The following is a 27,025-nucleotide window of genomic DNA, read 5'->3' as shown; positions in this document are numbered from 1 at the left end:
AAAAATCTATTAAGTATTTATTGTAAGTTGTTACATTTAGATTTCTTTCTCTAGCAGCACTATTTAAATTACAGATATTCAAGGGCAGTTACCATAGATTGGAGTTTTCTCTTAATGCAAGATGTCATCGTGTAAACAAAGACAGAGACTGAACCGTAGATCAAAATGTACCACAACTGTACACGCTGTTAACGTGAATGTAACTCATATGAAGTTTAAAGGCTGATGAACAACAATTTTGTGTCTTTTGAGATAAAATAACAAACAATGACTGAAATAAACCCCCTGTTAAAATAAATTAAAACAGTACAAAACAAATTAAAAATAGTGAACAGCTTTTTTTGTGTGTGTGTGTGTGTGTATGTGTGTGACACAATTACAATTTCAGTTGGATCTGATATGGCAGCTTGTAATCCACATCAGTCACGCTTCACAATGTTCAGTGCCTGTTTACAAAGTCTTCAGGTTTGTTGGTTAAATGTTGATGAAGTAGATTATATGCAGATGACTCAAGAGAGATGACACAAACCCACAACAGTAACGTGAAAATACAAATAACAAAAGGAACATTTTGAGCCCAACAGAACATGTGAGTTCATTTTCCAACAATTCCTCTGACCCCTTTACATCGAAACAAAAACTAGATTATAATTTTGGCACATTTTATCCACCAAAGAGTATTGTTGTACTTTCTGGAACAGTTGCATTGACCACTGTGTCAGGCAGATTCAACCTTGTTTTTCCTTCTTTTTGTCTTGTTTTTAGCTCAACTCTATAGGTGACGTATTTCTTTCCCCTCTTTTTTTCTTTCTTTTTAAAGGAATCGTTTGACATTTGGGGGGAAAAACGGTTATTTCTCATGGAGAGTTAGACAAGAAGATTGATACAGTATCGATCTTCTCATCTAAGTGTCAGCAAGAAAGCAAACAAGCGCGTTTCCCAAAATGTCAAACTAAACCTCCACAATTCAAATTCTCCACAATCATCACATTGTATCCACATCCTTACACATCTGGATTTAACCAAGTTGAGTCTTAAAAATTAAATATTTCTGTCTTGAATGTTGATTCTACAGTCCTTGGTGAAAACTACAGTCACATCTGTATCGTACTATCATGCAGAGAATTGCCAATACCAATGTAATTAAATGTTCTGTAGTACAGATTTACATCTCTGTAAGACAAGGCCAGATGAGATGAGTCCCTGTCGAGGTTGCACTAATAAGATAGAAAAGTCTTTTGAATGCTACAGTTGAGGGTTTCCTGCATCTCAGGGCGCTTTAGACAGCAAGTGCTGATCAAGGACTGACGATCAGTTAGTTTCCTTTGATAAAATTCAAAGTCATCACGAAAAGCAATCAGATCCTTGGGCAGCACGACCCTGAAGGTTAGGGACACAGTGCTCTGAGACGTTCGAGGAAGTTGCACAATCTTACCAAAGCTTGCTCTGTTTCAACTGTCATTGGTCAACAGCCGCTTTCTCATCTCCGCATTTTAATCTGAAAACTAGAGTTCACATCTGCTTTGTGTGGCAAGATGAGGCTCTGCAAGAAAAGTCAATGTCACATCATACTGCCTTGTTGACCAACAGTGACCACAAGGATAAAATGTATCCTGTCTTGTTGTAAATAAAAACAGTCAGGATCTCAGTCATCATCCAAAGTTGTCAAGCGACGAGTGAAAAACAGTGAAAAGCTGAGCTCAACTGACCAAACTCAGCAGCACGAGTACTGTCCTGGTAAATTTGCTCTGCAAGTCATGCATGTGGAAATAACCAACCACAGTCTTTATTTGTTAATACAAAGAGGGTCATTTAGTCATTCTGGCAATTCATGAGACACTCAAAAAAAGAATTAAGTACCCATAACCGTCAATATTAGTGAAACATACTAGAAGAAAAAGATGAACCTCTCAAAAGAGTTCTGATATTTTTAATTGTCTGCATACTGCAGTACTTGAATACATACTCATACAGTATCGTTTATAGCAAATAACTGAATTATTTCATTTATTTAGCAAAAAGCATGCTGAATAGAAAAGATGTCACTTTTTTAATCGCCTAAGTGACAGTAAAATCTTTTTTTTTTTTTATTTTCACCTGCGGATCATCTTTCAACGAGTTTGATCTATCTACAAAGGCATGACAAAAACCAAGAGGCTTAGGCATCTAAATCAATAAAGAGAAAAGTGATCGCCTAAAACTGTTGAACAAGTTGAAAACCAACTTCAACCAGTACCTGCACAAACATAATCTCTTTCCTAAAGTAGCACAAACACCTCGGGAAGAGGTACGAAGGAGACAATACGAGAAGTGTGTCTGTAATCGTGTAGGAGACACGAACATCAGTGTGTGATTTTTGCTGTAAAAACGGGGTGCCGTCTCTGCTCTAATAGCGTCGCATGTGTGATGTTACCGAGAGAGGAAGTGAGAGCCCGAGAGAAGGAAAGTGAGACAGACAGTGAAAGAGAGAGAGAGAAAGAGATCTTGAGGTCTGTTGTGAAGCATAAAGAGGCACCAAATCCAACTGAGGGAACACGCCAAGCAGGTCGAATTTCAAACCAACATCAGTCAATAAAACCTGTCTTTCTTTAGCCATGACGCACTGTGAGGAATTGTGAGAAAAATCTATACAACATTAACCCTCCTATCCTCCTCATTTCCATTTCAGTTCAGGAATTAAATTGTCTGTACAGATAAAGAGAAACTATTAGATAAAACCTCATCACAAAGCTATAAGTGGCTCATAAGAGCTGAGTGAATGGTCTTGTAAGTAACACATTATTGACTTTTTTTTTTTTTTACTGTACATCTTGCATCTGTGGAGTATTACCAAGAAAAACAAAAACACTTCTGCTGATGTGTTCCACATCAACGCTACTGCATTAACACAGTGATAGTCTGAGTGGATGTGGCTACAACAAGAAAATGTTGAAGGATAGAAAAATAAGTTGCTGCTGTTTGCTGATGACATGATGCTGTACTCATTTAATTACAAATCCAAAAACAGCTGTGCATCATCCACTGACAAACTCCAAAAAGATAATCATAAAATGTAAATTGTGTCATGGGAAGTGGAGTTTTTATTCTATAAAAATGTGACCTATGGATGGACAGTGCAGAAGAAACCATTCAGAGCTCAGCTTTGTTTCCAGGTTTTGCTTCAACTCAGCCCTTCAAACCACAAAAAAAAGACCAAATGTTACAGTGAAAAAATGACAAGGACAAATCTGAACACCTTATTTAGCTCACAGGCTGGGGCTGGATAACAATATTTTATCACAGAAAGTTATGATGTGGTTGCTCATAAAAGAAATAAAGTTGTTTTTTTTGTTGTCCCTCAGTTAGGAAATACTGCACAGGGTCAGCTACCAGTGTTGTAGCCTGAGTAATGAGAGTTTTTGCCTGACAGTCAGTCGGTCAACATCTCAGTCGGTTTGTCAGTCGCTTAATTGTCATTTGAATTCCAGTCGTCTATATCATTTTACCAAGACTCCAGCACACAGCCACATAATGTCAGACAACAACACATTTATTTGTTTTCAGCAAGGTTTCTTTTTTATCATCACGAAGGCATATACTATTTTCTCTGTATACTTGTTATATATATATATTTTTTTATATAATATTTATATAGAAACAAAAATAAGCGTACATTTTTGCTGAATAAGATTGAAGAATATCAGCAAAGGGCAATGTAAACCATGGTCCATCTAAAACAGGTGAAAGGTGCGGTAGCTCGCCCTTTCCCAACTCACCCACAGTAACAGATTTGCATAGGCAAAAATGGGATTAGCCCTTAGACAGTGGATTCCTGAATTCTTTATAGAGATGCAAAATCTAGTTCAGCTCAACACAATTAAAAACAAATATACATACAAAAAAGAAAAAAAGTCGACTAGGCCAAGCTCTCTTTAAACCCTCTGGTCATATACATAGTCATTTTTCTGTGCACATTTTTGTTTACAGTGTTAGGCTTCAAGTAGATCTAAAAACAACTTGTACATTGACAACTAGATGTGAAATAAATTAACCAACATGAGAGGTAGTGAAAAGCCTACAGAGACGTTTGTTGTTTTCTTTTTTATATATAAAGGAAAAAAAAATAATAAAACGTGTCAGTAAGGCCAAAGCTTCGCAAACCTCCTCCATCCCATCAGGACACTTCAGCTCTCGACCTTTTTTTTGTTTTTTTTTTCGTCAATAAAACCACAGCCACGTTTCGAAAAAAAAAAAAGAAAAGCCCACTCGCTTGGAACCCATGGAAATTTAAAGACAAAAAATCTGAACTCAGCGATGACACTACATCACTTCACATCATCATCATTGCTTGTAAAATCCACATTTGAAATGCAGTTATTAAAAATAAACAACCGTGTACTTCCCCCCCTCCCCCCCACCCCGCTGTGTAAAAGTCACAATAAATTAAGAGGAAAAGGACGTAAGCAGAAAACCTGAGTCTCTGCTGCGTCTGTCCTCATTGTAAAACACTCCCAGTTTTTTTTTTTTGACTCATGACTGTCCGTCAGCACTGCGCAGAGACTCTTGCCAGCCTTAAACCTGCTGGCTTTCTCTGCTCACACTGGGGACAGTTAGCTCCCCACTGTTATGAGTATTTAATAAGGTACACACATTTCACAATTTATAAATGTAAACTTGGTTTAATTGCACCATGATTTCATTATCTGGTTCTTGGTGAAACATTCTTGTGTTAATTACTGTATAGACTCAGCAACAAGGAAACATAGCTGTATTGTGCAGAGGAGGGATTTGTCTGCAAGAGAGCTTTATGAGTGACAGGCATTTTTCTACTGAGTCAAAAAACTTGTCCTACATCTAAAATGCTCTAAAATGTTTCCTGAAAACAAAACCTGTTTCAAGGAGTAAGTGTGTTAATTGATCCTTCAGTATCAGAGTTTGTTAATTACGCTGTTTTCCTCTGCTTCTGATCGACTGGGCGCATGCATGCACAGCTCTTCATTAAAGCAGCTAAGCAATATCAATCAAGCCCTTATGGAGATTAATGTAGTCTGCATGTGAGTACTGTATTGCCAAAGGTTAAATATTGTATATATTTAATAACATTGCACAACTGATTATTGGTTTAAAGAGGTCTTCTATTTGATTTTACTGATTTATAACCATTACTTCAAGATAGAAAGTTTTTGCAGTTAAGTTATAGCTTTGTATTGAACAGGCAGCTTCATCCAGTTAGCATTTTTACCAATGCAAGTGAAACTGACTCTAGAGGAAAACTCAAAATCCCATAATTCCTTGGATTTGCATTTCCTGTTTTTTTTGTTGTTTTTTTTTGTTTAAGATAAATCAAATTGTCTGTTTCCTTATTTAGTTCCTCCAGTAAAACTTGCAAATGCTAACAATTGAATAATGCAAGAGTGGCATTAAAACATTTTGAGTATCCTGTAAGGTGGCGAGTTTAGTAATTTATAAAATCACCTGACAATCCAAAACCAATCTAACATAGTTGGGCACAGCTTCAAATAGACTCCAATCTATTATCACTAACTACATCCAATTGCACTTCTGAGTCTGCTGGGCATGCTGTGCCGCCTACTTGTAAATTTAAACTCGACCAAACTTGGCACGTGAACTTCAGGTAGTTAGAGGAGGTGGCAACGTGGATGCCTACATTTATCTGTGAGGAGTGGCACTGTTTCATTGACACTTTAAGACTGGACTAACCACCAAACCAAGAGGTCATCTATCCATCATGTGACATGATGAATATACCTGGAGGCCCAGTTAATTTAAGAAAAAAAAAAAAAAAAAAAGCATATACTGCACTCATGCACTTTCTACTGCACATCCACAGGCCAGGAACAGAGTTCATGTTCAAATGTTCACATCATAAAACAAAATGTCCTTTTAATATACTAAAAATGTTAGTGGGACATTTGGCAAGACCCCATTAAAGTTTTTTTTTTTTCTAAATTTTTCTGTTAAGTGTGTAACTGTACCATACACACACATTATCATTGCATGCTGTCAAAGTCAGATTAGAAAAACAAACCAGAGTGTGTGAGGGCTAGCAGTGAGATGGAGGATTAGCATGGCTAGCACAAGCATGCTAACTTGCTTGCCTACAGCATGCTGAAACCTAGTTAGCATCGTTAAAAAGGACAGCATGTAGCATGACTACGTAAACATCTCCGCTAGCCCGGTGCGGTAGCATGTTAGCATTATTATACCAACCCTCCTCACTAGCTCTGGTAAAAAATGAGTGTCTTTGAACAGGCAGTAGCTAACTGAAGGACTACCATAACCTCTCCCCGCTTCATCTGCTGGCGAAACAGACATGCACAGAGACTCTACGGCCTGGTGACAAGTCACATCTAATATCTCTTCACAGCATCTTTGACATCATGTTTGGCACCCGGTTCACTTATCTGCGGCATGATATTGAACGTCCAACTCAAGCGACTGTCACGTTACCTACGGCGTCTAAAGCTAAAGCCTTAAAGACAAAGCCCAGGGCTCAATAACCTTTGCAATTACATCAGTGTCTGCTGCATCTTGTTATATTCTCCCAGCAGATTTCAATTGATGATTTAAGCTAACGCTCATTCAGTTTAAAACACTAAAAGGTAAACCTTCTTTTTCTGCTCAGGATTTTCAAAATGTAGATGACTATTTGGAGTCAGTGTGGGTTTCTTTTTTATTTTTTTCCAGCAGTGTTTTTTTTCCCCCACATTGGGCACCTGTGCTTGTCAGGCTGTGATGGTCTGAGTGGTAGGGAAGAGGAGAAGGAGGAGGAGGAGGAGGAAGGGGAGGGAAAAGATGGGAGGTAGGGATCGTTGGACAAACTGTGGTTGCTTTCCAGAAAAACTCCAGCAGCGCTTGTGCTGCCTTTCCTTACATGTAAAAGGCATTGTGATTTTCTCAGTGGAGAGATTTTTTTTGTGTTTAAAGTTCATGAGTAATAATTATACATGTAGCTGCCCAACCACAATTCTAGCCCTTACTTCTCCCGGTTAAAGAATCCTAAAGAAGGAAAGTGCTTGGACGGACGGATGGATGGACAGGTAGATGGATGGAAGGGCAGGTGCTTGCTGCTGCTGCCGCCTTTTGTTGCAGAAGCATCAAATCTCCTCAATAAAACAACTGCGTTATGCTTAAAATTGGCAGAAGTGTACTTTTTCCCTTCACTGAACATAGACAGCCAGACAGAAAGACAGGTCCCCTGCCTTAATACATCTCAATTTTCAAAAACGGTTGCAGTCCGCGGCTTACATTGTCAAGCTACTGTAGAGAGAGAGAGTTACATGCAGAGCCAGTGCTTCTACTGGTTAAATGGGCGGAGACGCCCCAAAACTCCCACCATCAACTAGGTGTCATGTTTGAACAGTAAAGATATGGAAAAAGTAAAACAAGAAATAAAATCAAACATCACATCTGAGGAATGGGGCGAAATTAGAAAAACAAAAACATATGAAAGAGAGAATATTAAAGTGAGGGTAGAAAGCATGAGGTCTAAATATTACAGTACAGGAACAGTTGGCTTGTCCTTTTTGTCTCTCTCTCTCTTCTGTCCCCACCGCCTGAGGAGTCCTTGTCCACAGTTAACCAACAGCTGGCCATCAGTTTGGCCGTTTCAACCGATAGCTGACACGTGGGTCGGCCAGTCAACCGAAATGAATAGCACAAATTGCTAGCGAAAACAATCACTGGCCAGCATTAATGGCCTTAAATTGACCAATAACCAACCAGCAAAGGCCGACCTGGCTCCAGTGGAGAACTGGATATAAATTGCTTAAAAAATATAAATAAAAAAACACAACCAGCGATCTCGGATGTCATTCAGTCTTTTCAATCAAGAAAGAGGGAGAGATTTTTCCAAACCCGACTTCTGGCACCATAGTAGTATTTGAAGTTTAAGTAGTAGTCTTGTTGGCGTAGGATGGCGACGAGGGAGGGCGGAGGGGTCTAGGTGTCGAGGCAGGTGCGTCTCCTGTTGGCCAGGAGGTCTCTGTAAACGGTGGAGTTGAGGAAACGGGGGAAGGAGTCACGGTGCATCAGGGTGTAGATCTGGAGCTGGGCCTCCTCGTACATCAGGCTGCTGGGCTCCGCCAGGCTCTGGTTGATTCCTTCTCTGACCCGCGAGTCCAGACTCACCTGGGGTAAAGAAAAAGAGTTCAATTTATTAGCCGTGGTGGTTGGTGGTTTGTGAAGTACTAGTGGGATTTGATGTAAGCTGGCAACAGTCTGGGAAATAACCAACAAGATTCAGAAAAACTGGCTGGTGTCTCACTTCTGCTGAATTAACACAAATGTAGCTGGTACCTCTTTGGGTGATAATATGGACACGTAGTCTTCGTATATGATCCTGGCCTTCTCATCCACCACTGAGGGATTGGTCTCTTTTTTCAGCTCTTCACAGGCCAACCAGAAAAGCAGGTTGTCCTCGCTGTACTCTGAGCGCAGGAACTCACGGAAGATCTCCCGGCCCTCCAACGAGCGCAGCATCATCTCAAAGCTCCGAGACCACGACAGCACCTCATCTAGGCTGGGGTGTCTACAGTCAGACACACAAAACATGAAGATGTGCTTGTGTGTGTGTGTGTGTGTGTGTGAGATTGACAGAGACACATGTAACCACGCAAACATGCAAGACTGGAGGGATGACGGCTGGACTTACTGTTCTTCTGCAGCTTCAATACTGTCCATCTTGGTGCAGGTCTGTCGTTCACTCCTCTCCATCCTGTCTTCATTCCTGGATTGGAGACAAGACATGACAATGCTCACCAAAAGAAGAAACTGGACATGCTCTGGACAGGTTAAAGGGACTGAAAGCAAAATGATTCTAATAAATGCATGTACATCACTTCTTTTTTTTTATTATCCCTTAGAAAATCAGTATTTTCTATCCTTTGTTACCATCTAGGGATGTCCCCAGCCAGTCAACAAGATCCAGTCAGGGTCATTTTTAATTGATTGATCGGCTATTCTAACACCGGATTCATTTCCAGTCCTTTGTGCTTTGCAGCTGTCAAAAACACCCCGCTGCATCCGTTAACACCCTGGAATCACTTCCTAATGCACAGCATCTTGAGCAGGTGAACCATGGAGCCGCACGGGCTAATAAATGGCAGCCAGCAGTTTCAGTTAATTATATCTACACTGACAGCATGCACCAGCGAGTGTCAGCAAGCATAGCGGCTCTGAGTTAATAAACACTTCCCGTTATATTCCAGTGATATTTGGCAGCGCATCACACCTCTAAAGTGCCTCTGTTGCTTGAAAACTGCTTTTCCACAGATATTATTCCAAATACTAGGACAACATACATTATTTATTCTTATTCAGCAGTCAAATATATCTTATATAAATTAGAGTAGTTTTAACATCAAGATAAATATATTCAATATAAACAAGGGAAATATATGATGTCAGTATGGGATCAGGACTCAGTATCAGCAGATACTCAGTAAAAAAATTGCCCCAAAATCTATTTAAAGGGGACGTATCGTGCACGTTTCCAGGTCTATGTTTTTCATCTGGGGCTCTACTGGAATATCTTTGCATGACTTACAGTTAAAAAAAACTCCTTATTTATCTTATATTGACCATTTATGTAGCCCCTGAGTTCAGTCTCGGTCTGAAACAGGACGTTTTAGCTCCTGTCTCTCTCTCTAAAGGCCGCCCCTTTTTCTCTTTCTTTACTCAAAATGGAAACTTCTCAAATGCAACCCGTGGTTCAACCTTAGTAACATAGACTGCAGAACGGACGGCTGTTTCTGGGCATGTGCAACTAATCTGATGTCAGTTCGATGGAGAAGTTTAGATAACTAGGAGCGTTTTTATATACATTCACCTCAAGATTTGGAACTTCGACCATGTTTAATATAGACATCTGACATCATAATAGTATGAAAATAACTGAAAATCACAAAAAGCATGATATCTCCCCTTTTAAGTCTACAGGCTACTGACGATGAAACAACCTAAAAACACAGCATCAAACTGTTCAGCATCCTGCATATGCAGCCTATCATAGGTGGGGTCCACAGCTATGTATGCACTAATCTCTGAACTATAGAGCTGAAACTAGTATATTTAATATTGGATGACAGAAAATTATTCTATTTTGATAATCAATGAATTGTTTAAGTCATCTATCAAGCAAAAATTCCAGGCATTATCTAGCTTCTCATTTATGAGGATTTGTTGTTTTTCCTTGTCTAATGTGACAGTAAAGTGAATATTTTTGGTTTATGGGCTGTTGCTTGACAAATCAAGCAATTTAAAGACTTTGGACTTTACAAAACTGTGAAATTGTGATGATAATTTTTCTCCCATTTCTGACATTTTCCAGACCAAACAATTAATCCAGAAAAAACAAAAAAACAAAAAAAAACAAACAACTAATGATAGTTGCAGCCATACTCAGTTCATTTCTCTCAACTATTTATCGCACCAGGACGCATCAATGTGAGCTTCAACCGACAAAAATAATCTACAGTAAACATTGCCTCATATTCAAAGTCGATTAACAATAAAGCTTCAGTTAAAGCCTTCATGTAAACACTCTCAACACACACGGTAGCCTCTCTGTCTATCGTAGGTCAGTCACACTCGCTTAGTCTACAATGCAACACACACTGAGCTGTCTATTTTTGTCCCACCATAGAGGATCTTTCCTTCCTCTTGCTGTCTCTTGTCAAAGTCCCCATTGTGCGGCAGTAATGGGGTAAGCTAGCCACAGCCCCCGGGCGCCCTCACAATACCGCTAAATATACAGACTGTTCTTCACAGCTGTTTTGCATGTGATGTGTCGATGGAAATAGAAGGAACCCCAACCAGATAAGGGTGTTGTATGATAGCGGGTGAGGAGGGGTTAGAGGGTATGAGGGGGGAAGTTAGATAGAAGGGGAAAAAACAGAGAAAAGAGAGGTTGAATTAAAAAAAACAGCAGTAACAGTAAGCCCTGACCCATTAAGACTCTCATACACAACCACCCTCAGTCTCTATAACTTCACCACAGTGGCGGACGAGATCTCCTGTGATTCACACACTCACACAGATCTCAAACCACTTGACTCGGCATGATAGTAAAAAAAAAAAGTGACACAAAGAGCATTCAGTGATTTACATGTAACTCATACAAAGGTTTCAGTTGTGCAACGCAGACTTGCACTGAAAAGGCGAACTATCCCTCCGAGCCTTAACACTAAAATAAATAAACATAAAGGGCGCTCAGGACAATTTTTGAGGCTCATTTCTGGAGACCCGACACCGGTATTTGGTTGAAAAACACACAGTGCAGAGTCACAGAGCACTCACTACCGGCCCAGTCCGCAAGCTGCCACCACTTCAGATGAAGTGGTGTGAAAGAAGCAGCACATTCACCATTCACTGCCTGAAAACAATGTTTCATTCACTCCTCTCTCCCAGCAAGAGTGCAGCCAAAGCAGGGCAGCTGTAGGAGCTGCACAGACAGCAGTCACTGGTTTTGGTGCCTTGCTCAGCGGCAATGTGATGCAGTAGGTCTTTGTGCAAGTTTCTGACCTACAGTGCAGTCTATATGTATTGTACTGTACTGTAGGATGCATTTTGTTGTGTTTACATGCACATCAGAGGAACAGTGTTCAGTCCCCAATCTTAGGGGATTAATACTTATTATTTGGTTGCAAATACTTCGAAATGAGAGTGTAAGATACTTAACTTTCACCAGATGTTTGTCATCTTCCTGCTGATGCTCTGAGAAACCTGTGCTTCAGGTAACTTTACTTATTGCTTGTTTTGGAGGCTTTGGAAGTGAAACACACACACACTCAGTTGAGTTTTGGTCATGTGACTCACTTGACCAGTCAAGAAAATTCCAGCTTGGCAATTAGTTTCAGATCACCGTCGTGTAGCACTGTCCTAAAAATGGTGAGACTATGTATAAAAAGGGCTATGAGCTCTATAATGTTCACTCAGTATGGTTGTGAATAGTTTCACATTTCAAGAAATACATTTACTCACTTTATTGCTTTTTAGAAGAGAGAAAGATTGATACCACACTCATATCTGTTCACTAAATATGAAGCTGGAGCCTGCAAGAGATTTGCTTAGCTTAGCTTAAAGACTAGAAGCAAAATAGCTAACCTGGCTCAGTCCAAAGGATAAAAAACTCAACCTATGAGAACCTGTATATTTTACTAATAAACATGTTGCATCTAGTTTGTTTTACAAGGACAGCTAGTGGGAGTGAGTTCCTGATATCTGATATATCTGCCAGGCAACCAGCGGAGAATCCAGGAAGTCACCGGTCCAGACAAGAAACAGCCCAGCTCATAACGCCAACATTATAGGTGCTGATTGACTCATCTTTTAAACTTAAGACAGAACCGGGCCAGCTGTTTCAACCTATGCTATGCTAAACTAAGCTACTCACCTACTTGCTCAAGCTTCATATTTAGTGTGACTGATATATGATAGTGATCTTCTAATCTAACTCTCACAAATAAAGCAAATAAGCATATTTCATGTATTCCTTTAAAGATGAAAGTCAGCACTTTCACTTCCAGTATGTTCAAGCCAAAACAGTGAAAACTATCACTGTCCTACTATTCATGCTCTGAACTGCAGTTGTTTAAAAGTACATATAGGCAGGACTTTCCTAAAAAGCAATGTATAGACTCATACAAAAGTAAAGTGTGTGGCAGTGTATTTATCTGCAGAGACTCTGCCTGTATTTTCTTATTTTCTTATTATTTTGCTGTGTTTGAGATGCTTCTGGACGTCAACCTTTGGGCAGTGGGTGTTTAGCCTCCAGCCAATAACAGTGCGCAGGTATGAGGTCAGGACTCGCAGTGTAGTGACCAGGTTACATCCATAGGGTTACATCGCTGTCTCTGTCTCTCCTCTGCTCCGCTCTGCTCTCTGTCTCTGTATCTGTGTCATGGATGTATAAAGTATATCTATGTATATCTGATTGACAGCTTTGTCAGCGCTCCTCGCTCTCTTCGTTCTGTTTCTAGTTCGTTAGACCACCACTGCTTTCTTTCTCTCTCCTGCTCTGGTGTCAAGCCAGGGAGGAGGAACTTTGAATGCTGTGTTTACAAAAACCAACCGACAAATCCTGCATAGCATACCTATAAATATAGCAATATCACATTAAAAATGGAAATGCCTACTATCAGCATCATTTTTTACCCCACAGCATTTGCATTGCAAAGAACCACTGGCTCTAGCCTTGCCTGTTAAAGTCTTGTGGCCACCAACCATTTAATGTTTGACGTGGTTTCAAACCCGGGGCCTTCTTCTGTATAACATCTCATCTCTGTGTGTGTCTCCTCTGAAACAGCTGCAAGATGGCGTAGTGAGCTGACAGGCCATCCTTGAAGTAAAGACACCGGGTTCAAGCTCATCTTTTTGCCCCGCCAAGGTTTCCTCTTGCAAGAAACTGGGCAAGAGAGTTTCTCTTTCAGGAATGAGTAGTGTGGGAATGAAAAGAACCACTGGATATTTAATCAAATACATTAATCTTACGATATGTAAACATCCCTCAGTAGGTCATACTGTATGATTGCATAATTTCCATTCACTCTCCAAAAAGCTAAAAAACATGTCAGTTAAAATGAATCCCACAGGGCTGGGACAAGGTTTTCCCTACTATTATAACATTTAGGCACAGCTCCCAAGTGGTTTTTCTCATCGCCTCAGCCAAATGAACAGAAAAAAACTATGCTGAGAGTTCTCTACTGCTTTTGCTGTCATTTATGGTCATGATAGCTTCTCTGTCCTCTCCTCTGCTCTCCGTGTTGGTGTTTGACCGAGGGCGGGGCTCAGCTCCTCCACACACACACACACACACAGTGAGACAGTGAACCAGGTGAAGTGAAAGATGACGTTATACTCGAGTTGACGACAATTCAAAGTTTGTTACTGTAAGTGCAATAAAAGATTCACAAGTAAAAAGCCAATCAGAGTAATTTATCAAAAAACCTGTTCAACAAGCATAAACATGTAGAAAAAAATAGAAAATATTTTCAACTGCTTTGCTGGCAGTGTCCCATCCACCAGTGGTATGTTTTACACAACCACAGCGCACTGGTTAGGCTAATAAAACTGTCTGTATGTAGTCTAACTGTTTAACTGTATATTAACTATATACTATATAGTTACTACTATACATACTATATATAATCTATATAACTAGTAAATTTAGCTACTGGCTGAGATGGCAGCCTTCCTCCCAAACCAGCCCCTTTACCAGCTGTACCTGGAGGACAGAGGTCAGGAGGAATAACTGATAGTGACTGATGTCTTTATTCTTTATTATATCTAAACTTCACTCAGTATTTTGATGTCAGGAATATTATTTAAAATATAAAATCAATTATAATCCTGTTATGAATTTATTTTTAAATAAGTATGGTTGATATAGAGTAAATGAGAACCCCAAAAAGTACACAAAAACGCAAACTGTGAAAAAAAATAATCTAGTGTCCTCCCATAATCACCTTTAACACACCTTTACCACAGACGAGCTTAGTTGATTAATCGATTAGTCAATCAACAGAAAATTAACCACCAACTATTTTGATAATCGATCAATTGTTTAAGTCTTTTTCCAACATTTGATGGATCCAGGTTTTTAAATTGAGAATTTGCTGCTTTTCTTGGTCTTACATTATTATAAATGAAATATTCGGGGTTTTTATATGTTTTATACACCAAACGATTAGTCAAGAAAATAATCAACAGATTAATCGACAAATAAAATAATCGTTAGCTGCAGTATTCCACCATTTTTACAGGCAGCTTCAGACCAACTCCAGTCAATACATAACAACCTGTGTCTCCAACTCTTCTTTAATTAAACAATAATTTATATAAAACTGTTGCTGACTACAACTTCAACTTAAAGCTTTATATGATGACTTTCTTATGGTGAATATTGACTTTTGTTTTTTTACAAGCATACCCTTACTTATTAACAGAAAAAACTGGATTGCATCTGACTCTGCAGAAACAAAGTGGAAAAGTATTTTCTTACCAGAGACACTTGCAGCAGCCGCACCAGCAGAGGCAGCAGGTGTTGGGTCGGGGCTGTCCAGGGGCCTGGGGTGGGGCCTCGATGTGTGCCGCCTGCCTTTTTCTCATCTCCACTCCACTCACACTGCGGGGCTTTGCAATAATACACACAGAAAATAACATAACTGACATTAAATACTCTTTAAATGACTAATAATGTAACAGAAAGTACAGTTTCTCACCAGCAATATATGTTATTAGAGAGGGAGTGTGTGTGTGTGTGTGTGTGTGTGTGTGAGAGAGAGAAAAAGAGATGAAGCGAGAGAGAGAGAGAGAGAGAGAGAGAGAGAGCACTCAAGCAGGACAGAGAGGATTCCCTTCCTTGTACGGTACGAGGATTTCTGGCATTAAGCCAATTGCACTTGGCTTTGACAGACACAACACATACATTTCAATGGGCACACTCACAGAGAAAAGACATCTACACATCACCTACAAGTATAGACACACATATAAGGCTGCAACTAATGGTATATTTTACTCAATTAATTGATTAGTTGTTGTTGTTGGTCCATAAAATGTCAGGAAATGATGAAAAATCTTAATCGGTGTTTCCCAAAGCCCAAGGTGGAACCTCAAATATCTTGTTTTGACCCAAACAACAGTCCATAACTCAAAGATATTCAGTTTATTGTCATAGAGGAGTAAAGAAACCAGAAAATATTCACATTCATGAAGCTGGAACCAGAGAATTTTGTCATTTTCTTCTTAAAAAATGACTCAAAATGATTACTTGATTGTCAGTTGGCGATTCATTTTCTGTCGATCAACTAATTGACATTGCAGCTCTACACACGTGCAAAAAATTCACACATGCACAGACATTTACTCATTCATCTAACTGTCTATATTCATCTTCTAAAGCTTAAGAACATGCATCATCCTTTGCACAGGCTGCAGATGATGGTGAGGATACACCCCACAAAAACTTAAAAAATGTAGTGTTCTTGTATGTAGTGGTGCTGTGGTCACACTGAAGACATTGAAAGTGCTGCTGATGTCTTATGGACTTTCATTGGTTTTAAATGAGACCAATATATCATTCTGTTGCAGATCCGCAGTGCTGTGGTTCCTACTTGATGTTTAAGTTTGTGAAATCTGCTATTTAATGTATGAAACATGTAATGAAAATGTAAAGTATTTTTGTAACACTCCAGTCCACAAGACTGAGAGTTTAAAGCCACGCGAACAGCTCTGTGAGGCTGTACTTAGACACGATGGTGCTTTGTCGGTTGATGTTTTGCAGGTTATTATTGTTTACCATGTTAGCTTAGCGTGTCAGCGTGCTAATGTTTGTCAAATAGCAGCACTAAACACCAAGTACAGCTGAGGCTAATGGGTACGTACTGCGTTTGGTCCGAGTTCTGACACGTTCAGCTCTGATGTTAAATGCAGTGAAGGCGGTTGAACTCCTGTTTAAACAGACCAGTGTCTCTACATCTCCTCCTCTACTGTGATCAACTCTCCGGCTGACAGCGCCGTCAGTAGCCGGCAGGAGAGACGCTCTGTGCTGCGTTTGGATTTTATAACTGAACTAATACACGGATGCAAGCTTTTTATTTCTGTGACGTTTTCACACCACAACGAACAACAGCAGTAAACCATGTTTTATCTTGCAGATAAAACATGCGACTCATGTAGGCTGTTCTATCAAGTTTAGTGCGGGACGGCTGCTCTGGAGGTAACTGCGATAACCGGACGGAGATAAGCCTCCTGAATTTGCAACCTAAATGCTGTCAAAACTTTTATTTTCCACCGCATATCAATGCAGAGTGAGAAACATGAGACGTCCGCAGAGTGAAACAGATGACAGAGCGGGGGGAGTTAACAGATCATTAGAATAGCTATAACTGGAATTAAAATAAGTTCTCTTTCAAATCAAACATCCCAAGATATGAGTGGAAAGTATTGTTCATGCAACTGCATTTCCTTTTTTTTTTTTGACTCAAACATAGCTTAACCATGTCATGTGATATGCTACTTCAGTACACTTTAGTAGCAAATATCACTAGGACCACTTGCAGATGAACATTTAATAGTCAGGAATTCACATTATAGACACTATCACTGACTATCCCTGTAACAAACTGGCCACAATTTCACACACTGACCATACTCAGTCCAGCCATATACTAGGTGTTGACCTAATCTTGTTGATTACCAAGTTGTACTTCCATATCCTCTTTCTAAAAGGTTCCAGCTATCACCTCAGAAGTTCTTTGCCAAAAAAAACCCTAGCACGTCCAACTTGTCTGTTTTCAGACAGGAGTGACGGGCTGACAACATTACCGCCAGTGTTAAAAGCTCTCTCTGATGCAGAGTTGTTACCTGTATGCACAGATATTTCTGTGCTAGTTTGCACGTTTGCCATGGATCTTCTCCATGGTCTAGGCAGGGCATGTAAATTTAAGTGTTGAGTTCAGCGGCAACTGCTTCTCTAAACTGTACCATGTAATCAAATGTGGTTGACGTTGATGCTGCTGACAGTGTGCGTCTGTTATTCTTGAAGGAAATAGTTTAAAATCTGTTACATGGAATTATTAACAGTTAAGTAAACATTGTGTGAGTGTGTGTGGTTTCACACACCATCAGAGATCACTCGTTCCTATAGTTTGTGTCTCTTCTGCACAGATGTATTGTATTCTGAACTTTGAGTTGAGGAATGTTGTCATGTTCAGCAGGTCCTGCATGTGTTCATATTTCTTGTTGAGGTTGTTCAGAGTTTTTGCTTTCAATGATTTGGTCAGGTCAGTGTCCTCTTCCTCTTCAGCCAGTACTGAGGTGTTCAGAAGATGCAGAACAGGCTTCAGGTAAGTTATGCTCAGATAACGTTTACCTGATAGGGCATCTGCAAAGTCCTGGAGCAGACTGAGTGCATTGTTCATATACTCCAGGACCTTCAGGTCATGCCATGAGGGCAGTAGGTGTCACACTTTGCGGTCTGTAGAGAGAACCTTGGACAAAGCGCTTTGTGGTCCCAGGACTCGTTATCGTTTCTTGTGTGGATCCCCATCATGTTTGGCAGTCTGTCACCATGGCATGCTCTGGAAGGTTGAGCTCTCTCTGCACCTCCCTCAAGGCCAAACTTTTCTTCCAGCTGTGAGAGAAGTGGCCCACAAACTTTCTACATATCCCAGTAGCCCCGTTAATGCATTGAGCATTATCTTTTAGAGCATTTTCTGAAAATAACAAGAGGGTGAAAAAGACCCCCTTGGTTCGGTATCCTCCCCAACCCAAACAATTACTGTCAAAATAGTTTAATAATCCACTTTCTCCAACGTACGGAACAATAATTCTAGCGCTTGAGTTCCACCCGGAACATTTTGACAGCGCACCACTTAGCTGTAGCATGCCGGTATCATGCTCATGGATCATACTCACCAGCTTGGCAAAGTTACACTGGTTACCCTGGTTACCCAAACTCATGTCTCGTCATTGCCGTCATTATTACTGAAATATGCACAGTTATCCCCGTATTTTAACGATACCGCCTCTCATCCATCCCCCTCCCCTCTCTGTGACGGTCGACTTTTTACTCCACCTTTGAGTGAAGCTGTTCGGAACAAACACATTTGATTTCCAACGTGGTCAGACAACACGTCATAAGAACCAGTTCTGAGCGAAAATAAATCAGCATAAAACAGCTGCTAGCAGGTATCCTGACTCCTTGCAGGAATCACAAGTGTTGTTTTCCTTTTCCACTGCAGCACAACTAAACCGTTTCAGTAATAGTTTTGGCCAATGAGCCATTGTTGGATGTTTACATTTTTCAAAATAAAGGACCAAAATATTATTTTCTTCCTTTGTTTTTTTCCCCGCTGTACTGAAGTCATACCGAACCATAAATTTTGTGTACCATTACACCGCTACTAAGAACTCATTCTAATGCCTGAGATAATAACATACATTATAGTCTATTAATGCTGTTTTTTTAAATCTTCCTCCAAGTGAAGAAAATAACACTTGTTGTGAACTAAATTAATCCCATTGTGCAGTTAGTGTAAACTGCAGCTCTCTCACTAGGGGTGTCACCAATCTCGAAAGTCATGATTCAATTTGACTTTCCATTTTAAGGTCACAATTCCATTCAACATTTTTTTTTCAGCACTGCTGGCTATGCCAGTGTTAGTGTAGTTTGTAGCACAGCCTACAAACTGTAGTTTTTCTGTAAATGACGCATTCGTTGTTTACACAACTCACAGGGAGGACAAAATGTTGCCACACCAGTGACTTCAAGGAAGCAGAAGGATTTTCCAGTTCTGTTGTTTCTCCATTATCTCCGACTCCGGCAGTGGCCATGGTGTCTTGAAAAGTAATGCAGCTGTAGGCTATAGTTTTGAAATGTTTTTTTTCCTCTTTGGATGTGCACCAGATATGTGCAAGTGGGTGGGGTGGTGTAGAGAGGAAAAAATACAGGGAGAATCGCCAATCCTGCTTTTGATTTCGAAGGTTGAAATTGAACGCTCATTTCAATTTTCGATTTAGAATTGAAATTGTGACACCCCTATCTCTCACAGATAATCCACAATTTCAGACCAGGAAACACTACAAACATCTAAGAAGAGGACACCATGTCAGAACTGACAACAATAAACTCTCCTTTTGTTACCAGACAATAATGTATACAGACTCCATTTCACATTCCCCTATAAATTCGGACATTTAAGTTTAATTTCATCAAAGGATGTAGTGTGAAAAATGTAACAATTAACTGTAGTCTTGTACTCAGGGAATCAAAAGTAAAACTAATGAAACAGAACTCTTACCTCTAAAGTCATTGTTCAAATTAAACTCCTCATTAAAACCTTGAAAATCCAAATAAAAATAATAAATCGAGTACCAGCAGAGGAGCCTTCTCTGTCTTCTTTCTCTTTCTCTCTGCTCTGCATGTACACATGCAATTAACTGCAATGATGATACATGGCAGGTAAGGCTGAAATGACCTGTTTGATATGCAAATATGGTTGTCTGACCACTGGAGTGGCCATCAGTTATTCAGTGACAGGGCGGCATCTTTGTAAAAACAGGCTGCTATAATGCAAACGACAGCAAGGTACGGCTTTGTTCTAAACCTGGAGAAGGAGGCGCATAGACAGGACATGCAAATATGGAGTGGAAATACAAATACACTGAGATGAGAGGAAAATATAGGGATGGGGAGCAAGCCACTGCTAAAGATCTGTCATAACAATAGTAGTTCTGGAAGGTATTCAGATGATCCTGTCAGTTTTTCCATATTCCATTAATACAGACATAACTAAAAATAGCTTGAGGAGGCATAAAATGTAGGCTAAACTACCAATATACAGGACGTCATATCAGCCAGAAGCTAATTCTAAACTAACTCTAATTTATCCATCCAATCCCCTCTCTACTGCTGCCTCTACTTTCCTTTACCATTGTTATATTAGCTAGTTAAAGAACGGGCCGTAAATACTAAAATGAGTCTGTTAAAGAGTAACTACACCCGGGCTAAAAGTCATATTATATTGTTTATCATATATCATGGCATTGAACACTGTTATTGAGCCACTGTTTGGCAAATTGTGTTTTTTTACTCAGTAGGGTTGGGTGCCAAACTCGGTACTTTAAGGGTACTCACCAAATTACATTGGGACTACCGTGTACCTATTCATCTTAGATCAATCGGTGCCAAATTTCTGTACCTTGAGAGCAGGTTGTGTTGTGAATTCAAATAAGTATTGATAAGATTCCTTATGAGCCTTTAGAGAAATCCTTCCTAGTTTACCAACCTTATTTTACTGTTTCCTGATCACTTTCAGACATATTGGCGCCATATTAAGTTACTGGTGATGAAAACATTTCCTGCTACTAAAAGCTTTCCATCGACAAACTAAAGGAAGGCTTTTATTGTGAAGAACTTACAGGAAATGAAATATACTTATTGCTGGGTTAGCAGAGCTTCATTTGCGGTGCTATTCTTCAATCATTTTCATCCGAGCTAAATATACAATAAGTGAGGAATTTATATATTTCAATTATAATATATTTGCAAAGATTTTATAAATGTTTTCATGTTGTAGTGATGGGATATTGTCTGTTGACTGATGCAAATAAATACATTTCAGGTTTAATTTATCACACACACAAAAAAATACATGCAAATACTTCTCTATGGAGCCCCCAAAGTCCAAAAGACAATATTTTATTGTCTTATGTGCATAAGGTAAAAAGTTTTCTACAGACTTCCTGGGCTCCATACTTCTCATATACCACTCGACTAAAGGTTAAGGCCCAATATGGATTGTCAATAAGCAATGGTAAAATGCTATATATATATTAAATTGAAACAGCTCATATTGCGTTTTGTATTAATGAGACAATTCTTTCCATTTCCAACTAGCAGTAAAGTAATATAAAAACAAGTAGCCTAAATTAAAGTTAACACCTGTGTTCAAGGGGTAAGTTAATGTTATAATATGACAGCCAATGGAAACAAAAGGTAAGGATTTTACATATATTGTACGTATGCTAAATTGGTTGGAAACCTCCACTGTGCTTCTCTCTTCCTCTCTTTAATTCTTTCTTGTCAACATAAGAATAGGACGAAATGGATAAGAAGTTAAGAATAAAGATGATTATGTGATTCTTGCTCCTATAGCCTCTTATGGTATTATATACAATACTGTGAGTCACCTGTGTCTTCCAAAAAACAACTTATAAGCACATTTAATAGTTTGAACTCCTTCAATAGTTTGGACTGTGTGAATGATCTGTAAGTTTGCTTATTTTGTGTTTAAGTGTGAAATATGTTTAACTGATTTATGGTTTGTGGTTAATGGTTACTTGTGGTTAATTTGTTATTTTAGTATGTTTGAACAATACTTTAAAGTTTAAGTTAAATTTATCAGTTTATTGTGATCAAGAATTATACTGACTAGAAAAATAGTTTACGTTTATTCTTGTTAAAGTAGTTAAAGTAATTAAAACTATTCCCTATTAAATAAATGGACTGGAACCCGTCTGCCTTTACTCGTCTGTCCTAAAAGCCACTGAGTTGTTTGTTATTATCCTTAGGATGATAGTATTTGACCTAAATATTCTCCATTCATTTATATCTTTACTTATCTTTGTCGAGTTTTAACATCAAAAAAGATTTGAAGCTTTCAACTTTAAATAAGTGTGTCGAGTGTAAAAATAGTCACCCTTTTTTGCAAAGACAATTTAGGGCTCCAACTGTCATCGTACCAGATCTGATAATGTAGACTGTGCAGGGAGTGTAACAGCTCTGGGCTAAAGACACGTTGTTGGCCCTGCAGAAACCTTGAACCTACAAGTGTTTTAGGCTATAAGACTTTTTACACCTCAGTGAGGAAAACACAAACTTATCTTGATTTGAAAACACTTTAAACACAAGAGGGTGACTATTGGCTCTAGAGCTGCAACAATTGGTCGATTTATCAATTAGATGAACTATAATCAAACTATTTTGATAATTGTTTTACTTACTTTTCCGTGAAAAATGGCAAATATGCATTGGTTAAAGCTTCTTAAATGCAAGGATTTTATGTTTTTTTTGTCTTTTATGATAGTAAACTGAATATCTTTGGGTTTGGGACTGTTTGATAAATAAAATGAGCAATTTGAAACCTAACTTTGTGATGTTTGAAACTGTGACGGGCTGACATTTTGTGATTGAAATTGAGAAAATAATAGGCAGATGAATTGATAATGAAAATAATTGTTGGTTTGAGCCCTAATTACAATCTCTCTGATTCATAAGCGGTAATTCTGGAGATGTATTAGGATACTGACAATAACAGCGTCCAATTAGAAAACAGCACAATAATACTGGACAGAAGTCCAACTTACCATGAATTAGTGAGTTCCTAAAAACAGGTCAGACAGAGCAGTCATGGCGTGAGGTAATAGGTTGCTGGACGATAGCAGGCTGGTTGACGGAGTGACTGACTGGTGGACTGTCTGAGCGTCTGTTTGGCTAACGGACTGGCTGTTTGGCTTGCTGGAGATGCAGGGCAAGGCGAGGAGGTTCTTTTCACCACAGGGAAGAGAGGTTACTGGTTTCACCATCCCTGACTGACTGGCACAGAAAGGGACACGAAAGCTGAGGTGAAACCTAACAACTTCCTCTCCTTATTTCCTAGTCTAGTTTCACTTGCTCCTTTTGCTTCTCTCGCCGTCGCCTCCTAGGCTTCCTTGGATCTCAGCGAATGAGTCATTTATGGACTTGAGAGTACGGGGAGCAGTGACAGTACAGCATCTGAAAAACAAAGCAAACAAAAACAGGCTTTAGAGTCAAAATCACCACAGAATCACTTTATCCACCAGATGAAATAAAGGTGCAGAAATTTATCTTTGGTGACACTGGTTTGTATATATATGTATACAAAAACCAGTGTGTGTATAAATATATATATATATATATATATATATATGCTGCTTACATAATGAGAAAAATACACACTGACAAATGTTACAGGATTTGTAGTACATTACATACTGTATCACTACAAATACTGCACAATCTTTAGCCTGAACACTGGATTTTTGAGGAAAATGTAAATATTTTACAGTCTAAAAAAAAAAATCAGATGACAACATATAACCCAATACACATTTATGTTAATATATATTTATAAATATATAATTGTGACCAAGATATTTACTAATATGGACATTTTGTAATGAAAAATGAACTTGTCAGTGCTCTCTGGTGGACAAATGATGTAATGGCCACACTGTTTTAGGAAGTTTAGTCGCTAAATTTGACATGAATAAATAATTACTAATTGATTAATTGGACACTACTAAGTTTTAGACTGTTGGTTGGACAAAATAAGTTCTTTGAAGACCTTTCCATGGATTCCAGGAATTTGAAATTTTTCACTACTGACATTTTTCCTGAGAGTTTTTGGACTAAATGGTTAACCGATTAATTAGAGAAATAATTGACAGATTAATCAGTAATTTAAATAATCGTTAATCGCAGCCCTAAACTGAGTCTAAATTACCTTTAACATATCTTTGGCATTTCTGTCCTGCAGCTTCTTGTTACTTAACAGCCATTATAAATGCTGATATCGATGAATCTTTGATAAGCTAATATAATATATCTATATATTGGCTCTTGTATAATCAGAACAATTGTTGTGCAGGTTTACTGTTTGCTACAGAGCTGCGGTCAAGATACAATAAAATATACCAAATCAGGAAATAAGCCAAATGCAGTAAATGATTGATGATGCTGTCATCATCATCATTTAAACACTCATCATGAAAAGGATTTGGCCCATCATCCGTGCCACAGCCCAACATTCAATCACAATCAAGAGGCCATTTGCTGTGGTTTATCCCTGAAGGAAACTGACTCAGAGCCTGAAGGCTAAAGAGCTTCATAGGTTGCTCTCCTGCTGCATGTTTTTCACACAGGAAGGACTGACAACTTACTTACTGTTCTCATAATCATGTTGATCTCACCACTGGAGACTATATGTTGTGAGAAATCACTGTTACAACTTAGTGACTAAAACTAGAAACTAAAAGACATCGAACAACAACAGAAGCATACAGATCATTTAAAGATTATACAAGAATTGAGTGAAATTTTAAGCTATTTCCACTTTGGTAATGTCAGTTTAGATAAATGGAGAAACAAAGCAAACCTAATCTTGCTACTATCTCTCCCATACAACATAACAAGCTGTCTCAATACTCTCCTACTGTACAACCGTTCCCTTAGCGAGAGACAAGCCTGAGCATCAATATCTGCTCATGCCAGTTCAAACTGGTTTGGAAACAAAAGTTTCCCTTGTATATAAAAAGTCTACAAAGAATGATTTTGCATAGCTGTGTGCAAAGATAAGGCTTTTGTGTTGCACTTGCAAGATTTTCAGCCGCCTGTTCCCAGGAGGAAGACAACCACAGAGAGCAACTTAAGTAACATGCTTCCTTAAAAAAAAAAAAAGACAGAGAATTATGAAAGTGTTGGGAATGTTGTGTAATGAGCAAGTAAAGAAGGGAGGCAGCAACTTAATGCTGTCTGTGTATATTATGGCCAGACCAGAAAAGAGTTTATAGACTATTAAATCATGTAAGTGATGATTATTAAAAAAACTACCACCAAAGAGCAGTGTTAACTCCTCACTCAATGTCTTCAGGGATCATTTTAACTTGGGCTGCAACAAACAATTATTTTCATTATCAATTTAATCATTTTCTCGACTAATCGATTAGTCATTTTGTCTATAAAATATCAGAAAATGATGAAAAATGTCAATCATTTTTTCCCAAAGCCCATTTTTGTCCCGACAAACAGTCCACAACCCAAAGATATTCAGCTTACCGTCATAGAAGACGAAAGAAACCAGAAAATATTCGCATTTAAGAAGCTGGAACCAGAGTATTTTGACATTTTTCTTTAAAGAAAAAGACTGAAAATGATTAATCGAGTATCAAAATACATGGCGATTCATTTTCTGTGGATCGATTAATCGACTAATCGTTGCAGCTCTAGCTGAAACTGCCTCTGCTGCTTATTTAAGCACAATTCTTCAAATAAAATATCCATAAGCAGATAATATAAATCTCAGACATGTTGCTCTGACAGCTGCTGTCTCTCTGAATGGATGGTGAAAGCTGAATGAGATGAATCAGGAAGTCTTCCAGGATGTAGTAGACACATAACCTGGGCTCCTCTGACTCAACACACCCATGGGTGCTCACTCAGCTGTGCACTGCATGATCGCTACCCAGTGCGTGACAGCAGAGGGAGGGTGGGGAGGGGAGAGTGGGGGAGGAAAAGGAAAGCAGAAAATGTGAAGTTTAAAGTGAGAAAGTTGACAGGACAGTTTGTGAGTGGATCTGTTGCATCTGCCTGAAGGCCTGTGCATATCTCCAGATAATCAGCAGGGCAGGCTCATCGGACCCTGTTCTCTCTCCCTGTGTGCACTAGCTGTGCTGGCTAGCTGCTGGTTTAGGGTGTTTTGCATGGTTTCCTGCAGCTGTCTGATCCATCTGAGCCCAGCCGCTGCAGGTCCGACCAGCCGGGGAGAGGAGCTCCCCTCCCAGCTGACACCGCGGAGTGACAACGCAATTAGAGAGAGAGGGAGAGAGAGAGGGAGAGTGAGAGAGCTGCACAATGCTGCTGACTGTCGCACCGACATTTTTTCTGAAAATCAAACACCACCCACTTTCTTCTTGCTAGCTTTTAGCCCGAGATCCGCTATCTCTCGCAGCGAGAGGAGGCGGTGGCAGCTCAGCAGCAGCAGCTAGCGCCGTGCTAACGTCAGCTAGCCAGCCCGTGTGGAGCATTAGCGCAGAATAATCCTCATCTTACCCCCTTTGTGTCGGGTTGTCAGTGTCCTAGGGTGACAGGTGTGAAAACGCGATGTCCCGATGCTTATTTAACGACATCGTAAACGGGAATCCTGTGGTGTAATGTCCATCGCCGCTGATTTTCTGCCATCCGCCCCACTTCAGCACCGAACGCCGCCGAGCCCCTGGATGCACTGCGCAGGCGCGCTGCCACCGCTGCTCTGTGGCTGCAGTCGGAGATAAGATGCACTGCTGAGGCTCCACATGCAGTATAATGCACACACAGGATCACATTACATCTCCCAACCACCACGCTCCAGAATACAACAAATTCATTTAAAAAAAAAAAAAAAAACAACAACAACAAAAAAAAATACTGCAGCAATAAGTTTATTCAATATTAAACATTTACAAGGAACAGATCCATGTTGTACAAAGCAAAGATCTTAAAATATCGTGTCTTCAGGGAAACAAAGAATCACAGTCAGTTGGTCATAAAGTTCAGAAGGCAACTATTCATATTAGAGGAAATGTATCCTGAGGGTATAAACCCGTGAAAAATAAAAACGTCGCTATAAACTCTCTTTCTCTCTCACCACAGCCTCCTGTAGAGTTACATCAGAGAAATTTCTCTAATAGTCACATCCGTGGTGTTATACAAATTTATTTTTGTTACAGCGTTTTATAAGAG

General features: G+C 39.3%; 1 protein-coding gene across 2 annotated transcripts; it reads right to left on the bottom strand.

Annotated features, from left to right (window-relative positions):
• rgs17 (regulator of G protein signaling 17) lies at positions 1–26,723 on the bottom strand. Of its 2 annotated transcripts, XM_067610485.1 has the most exons (6): positions 26,357–26,723; positions 22,873–23,281; positions 15,002–15,132; positions 8,654–8,728; positions 8,299–8,530; positions 1–8,130 (listed from the first exon to the last, which is right to left on the bottom strand). In XM_067610485.1, the coding sequence occupies exons 2-6, from the start codon at positions 22,873–22,875 to the stop codon at positions 7,942–7,944; spliced, it is 630 nt and encodes a 209-aa protein (XP_067466586.1). In that variant the 5' UTR covers positions 22,876–23,281; positions 26,357–26,723; the 3' UTR covers positions 1–7,941. The 2 variants fall into 2 exon arrangements, with proteins under 2 accessions (XP_067466586.1, XP_067466585.1); XM_067610484.1 differs by lacking the exons at positions 22,873–23,281; positions 26,357–26,723 and adding an exon at positions 19,806–19,935.
• Positions 26,724–27,025: the final 302 nt, after the last annotated feature.

The sequence above is a fragment of the Thunnus thynnus genome, chromosome 14 (assembly GCF_963924715.1).
Source record: "Thunnus thynnus chromosome 14, fThuThy2.1, whole genome shotgun sequence".
Classification (NCBI taxonomy): domain Eukaryota; kingdom Metazoa; phylum Chordata; class Actinopteri; order Scombriformes; family Scombridae; genus Thunnus; species Thunnus thynnus.
The sequence above is the reverse complement of the archived record's forward strand: the minus strand, read 5'-3'. Positions and strand labels throughout refer to the sequence as shown.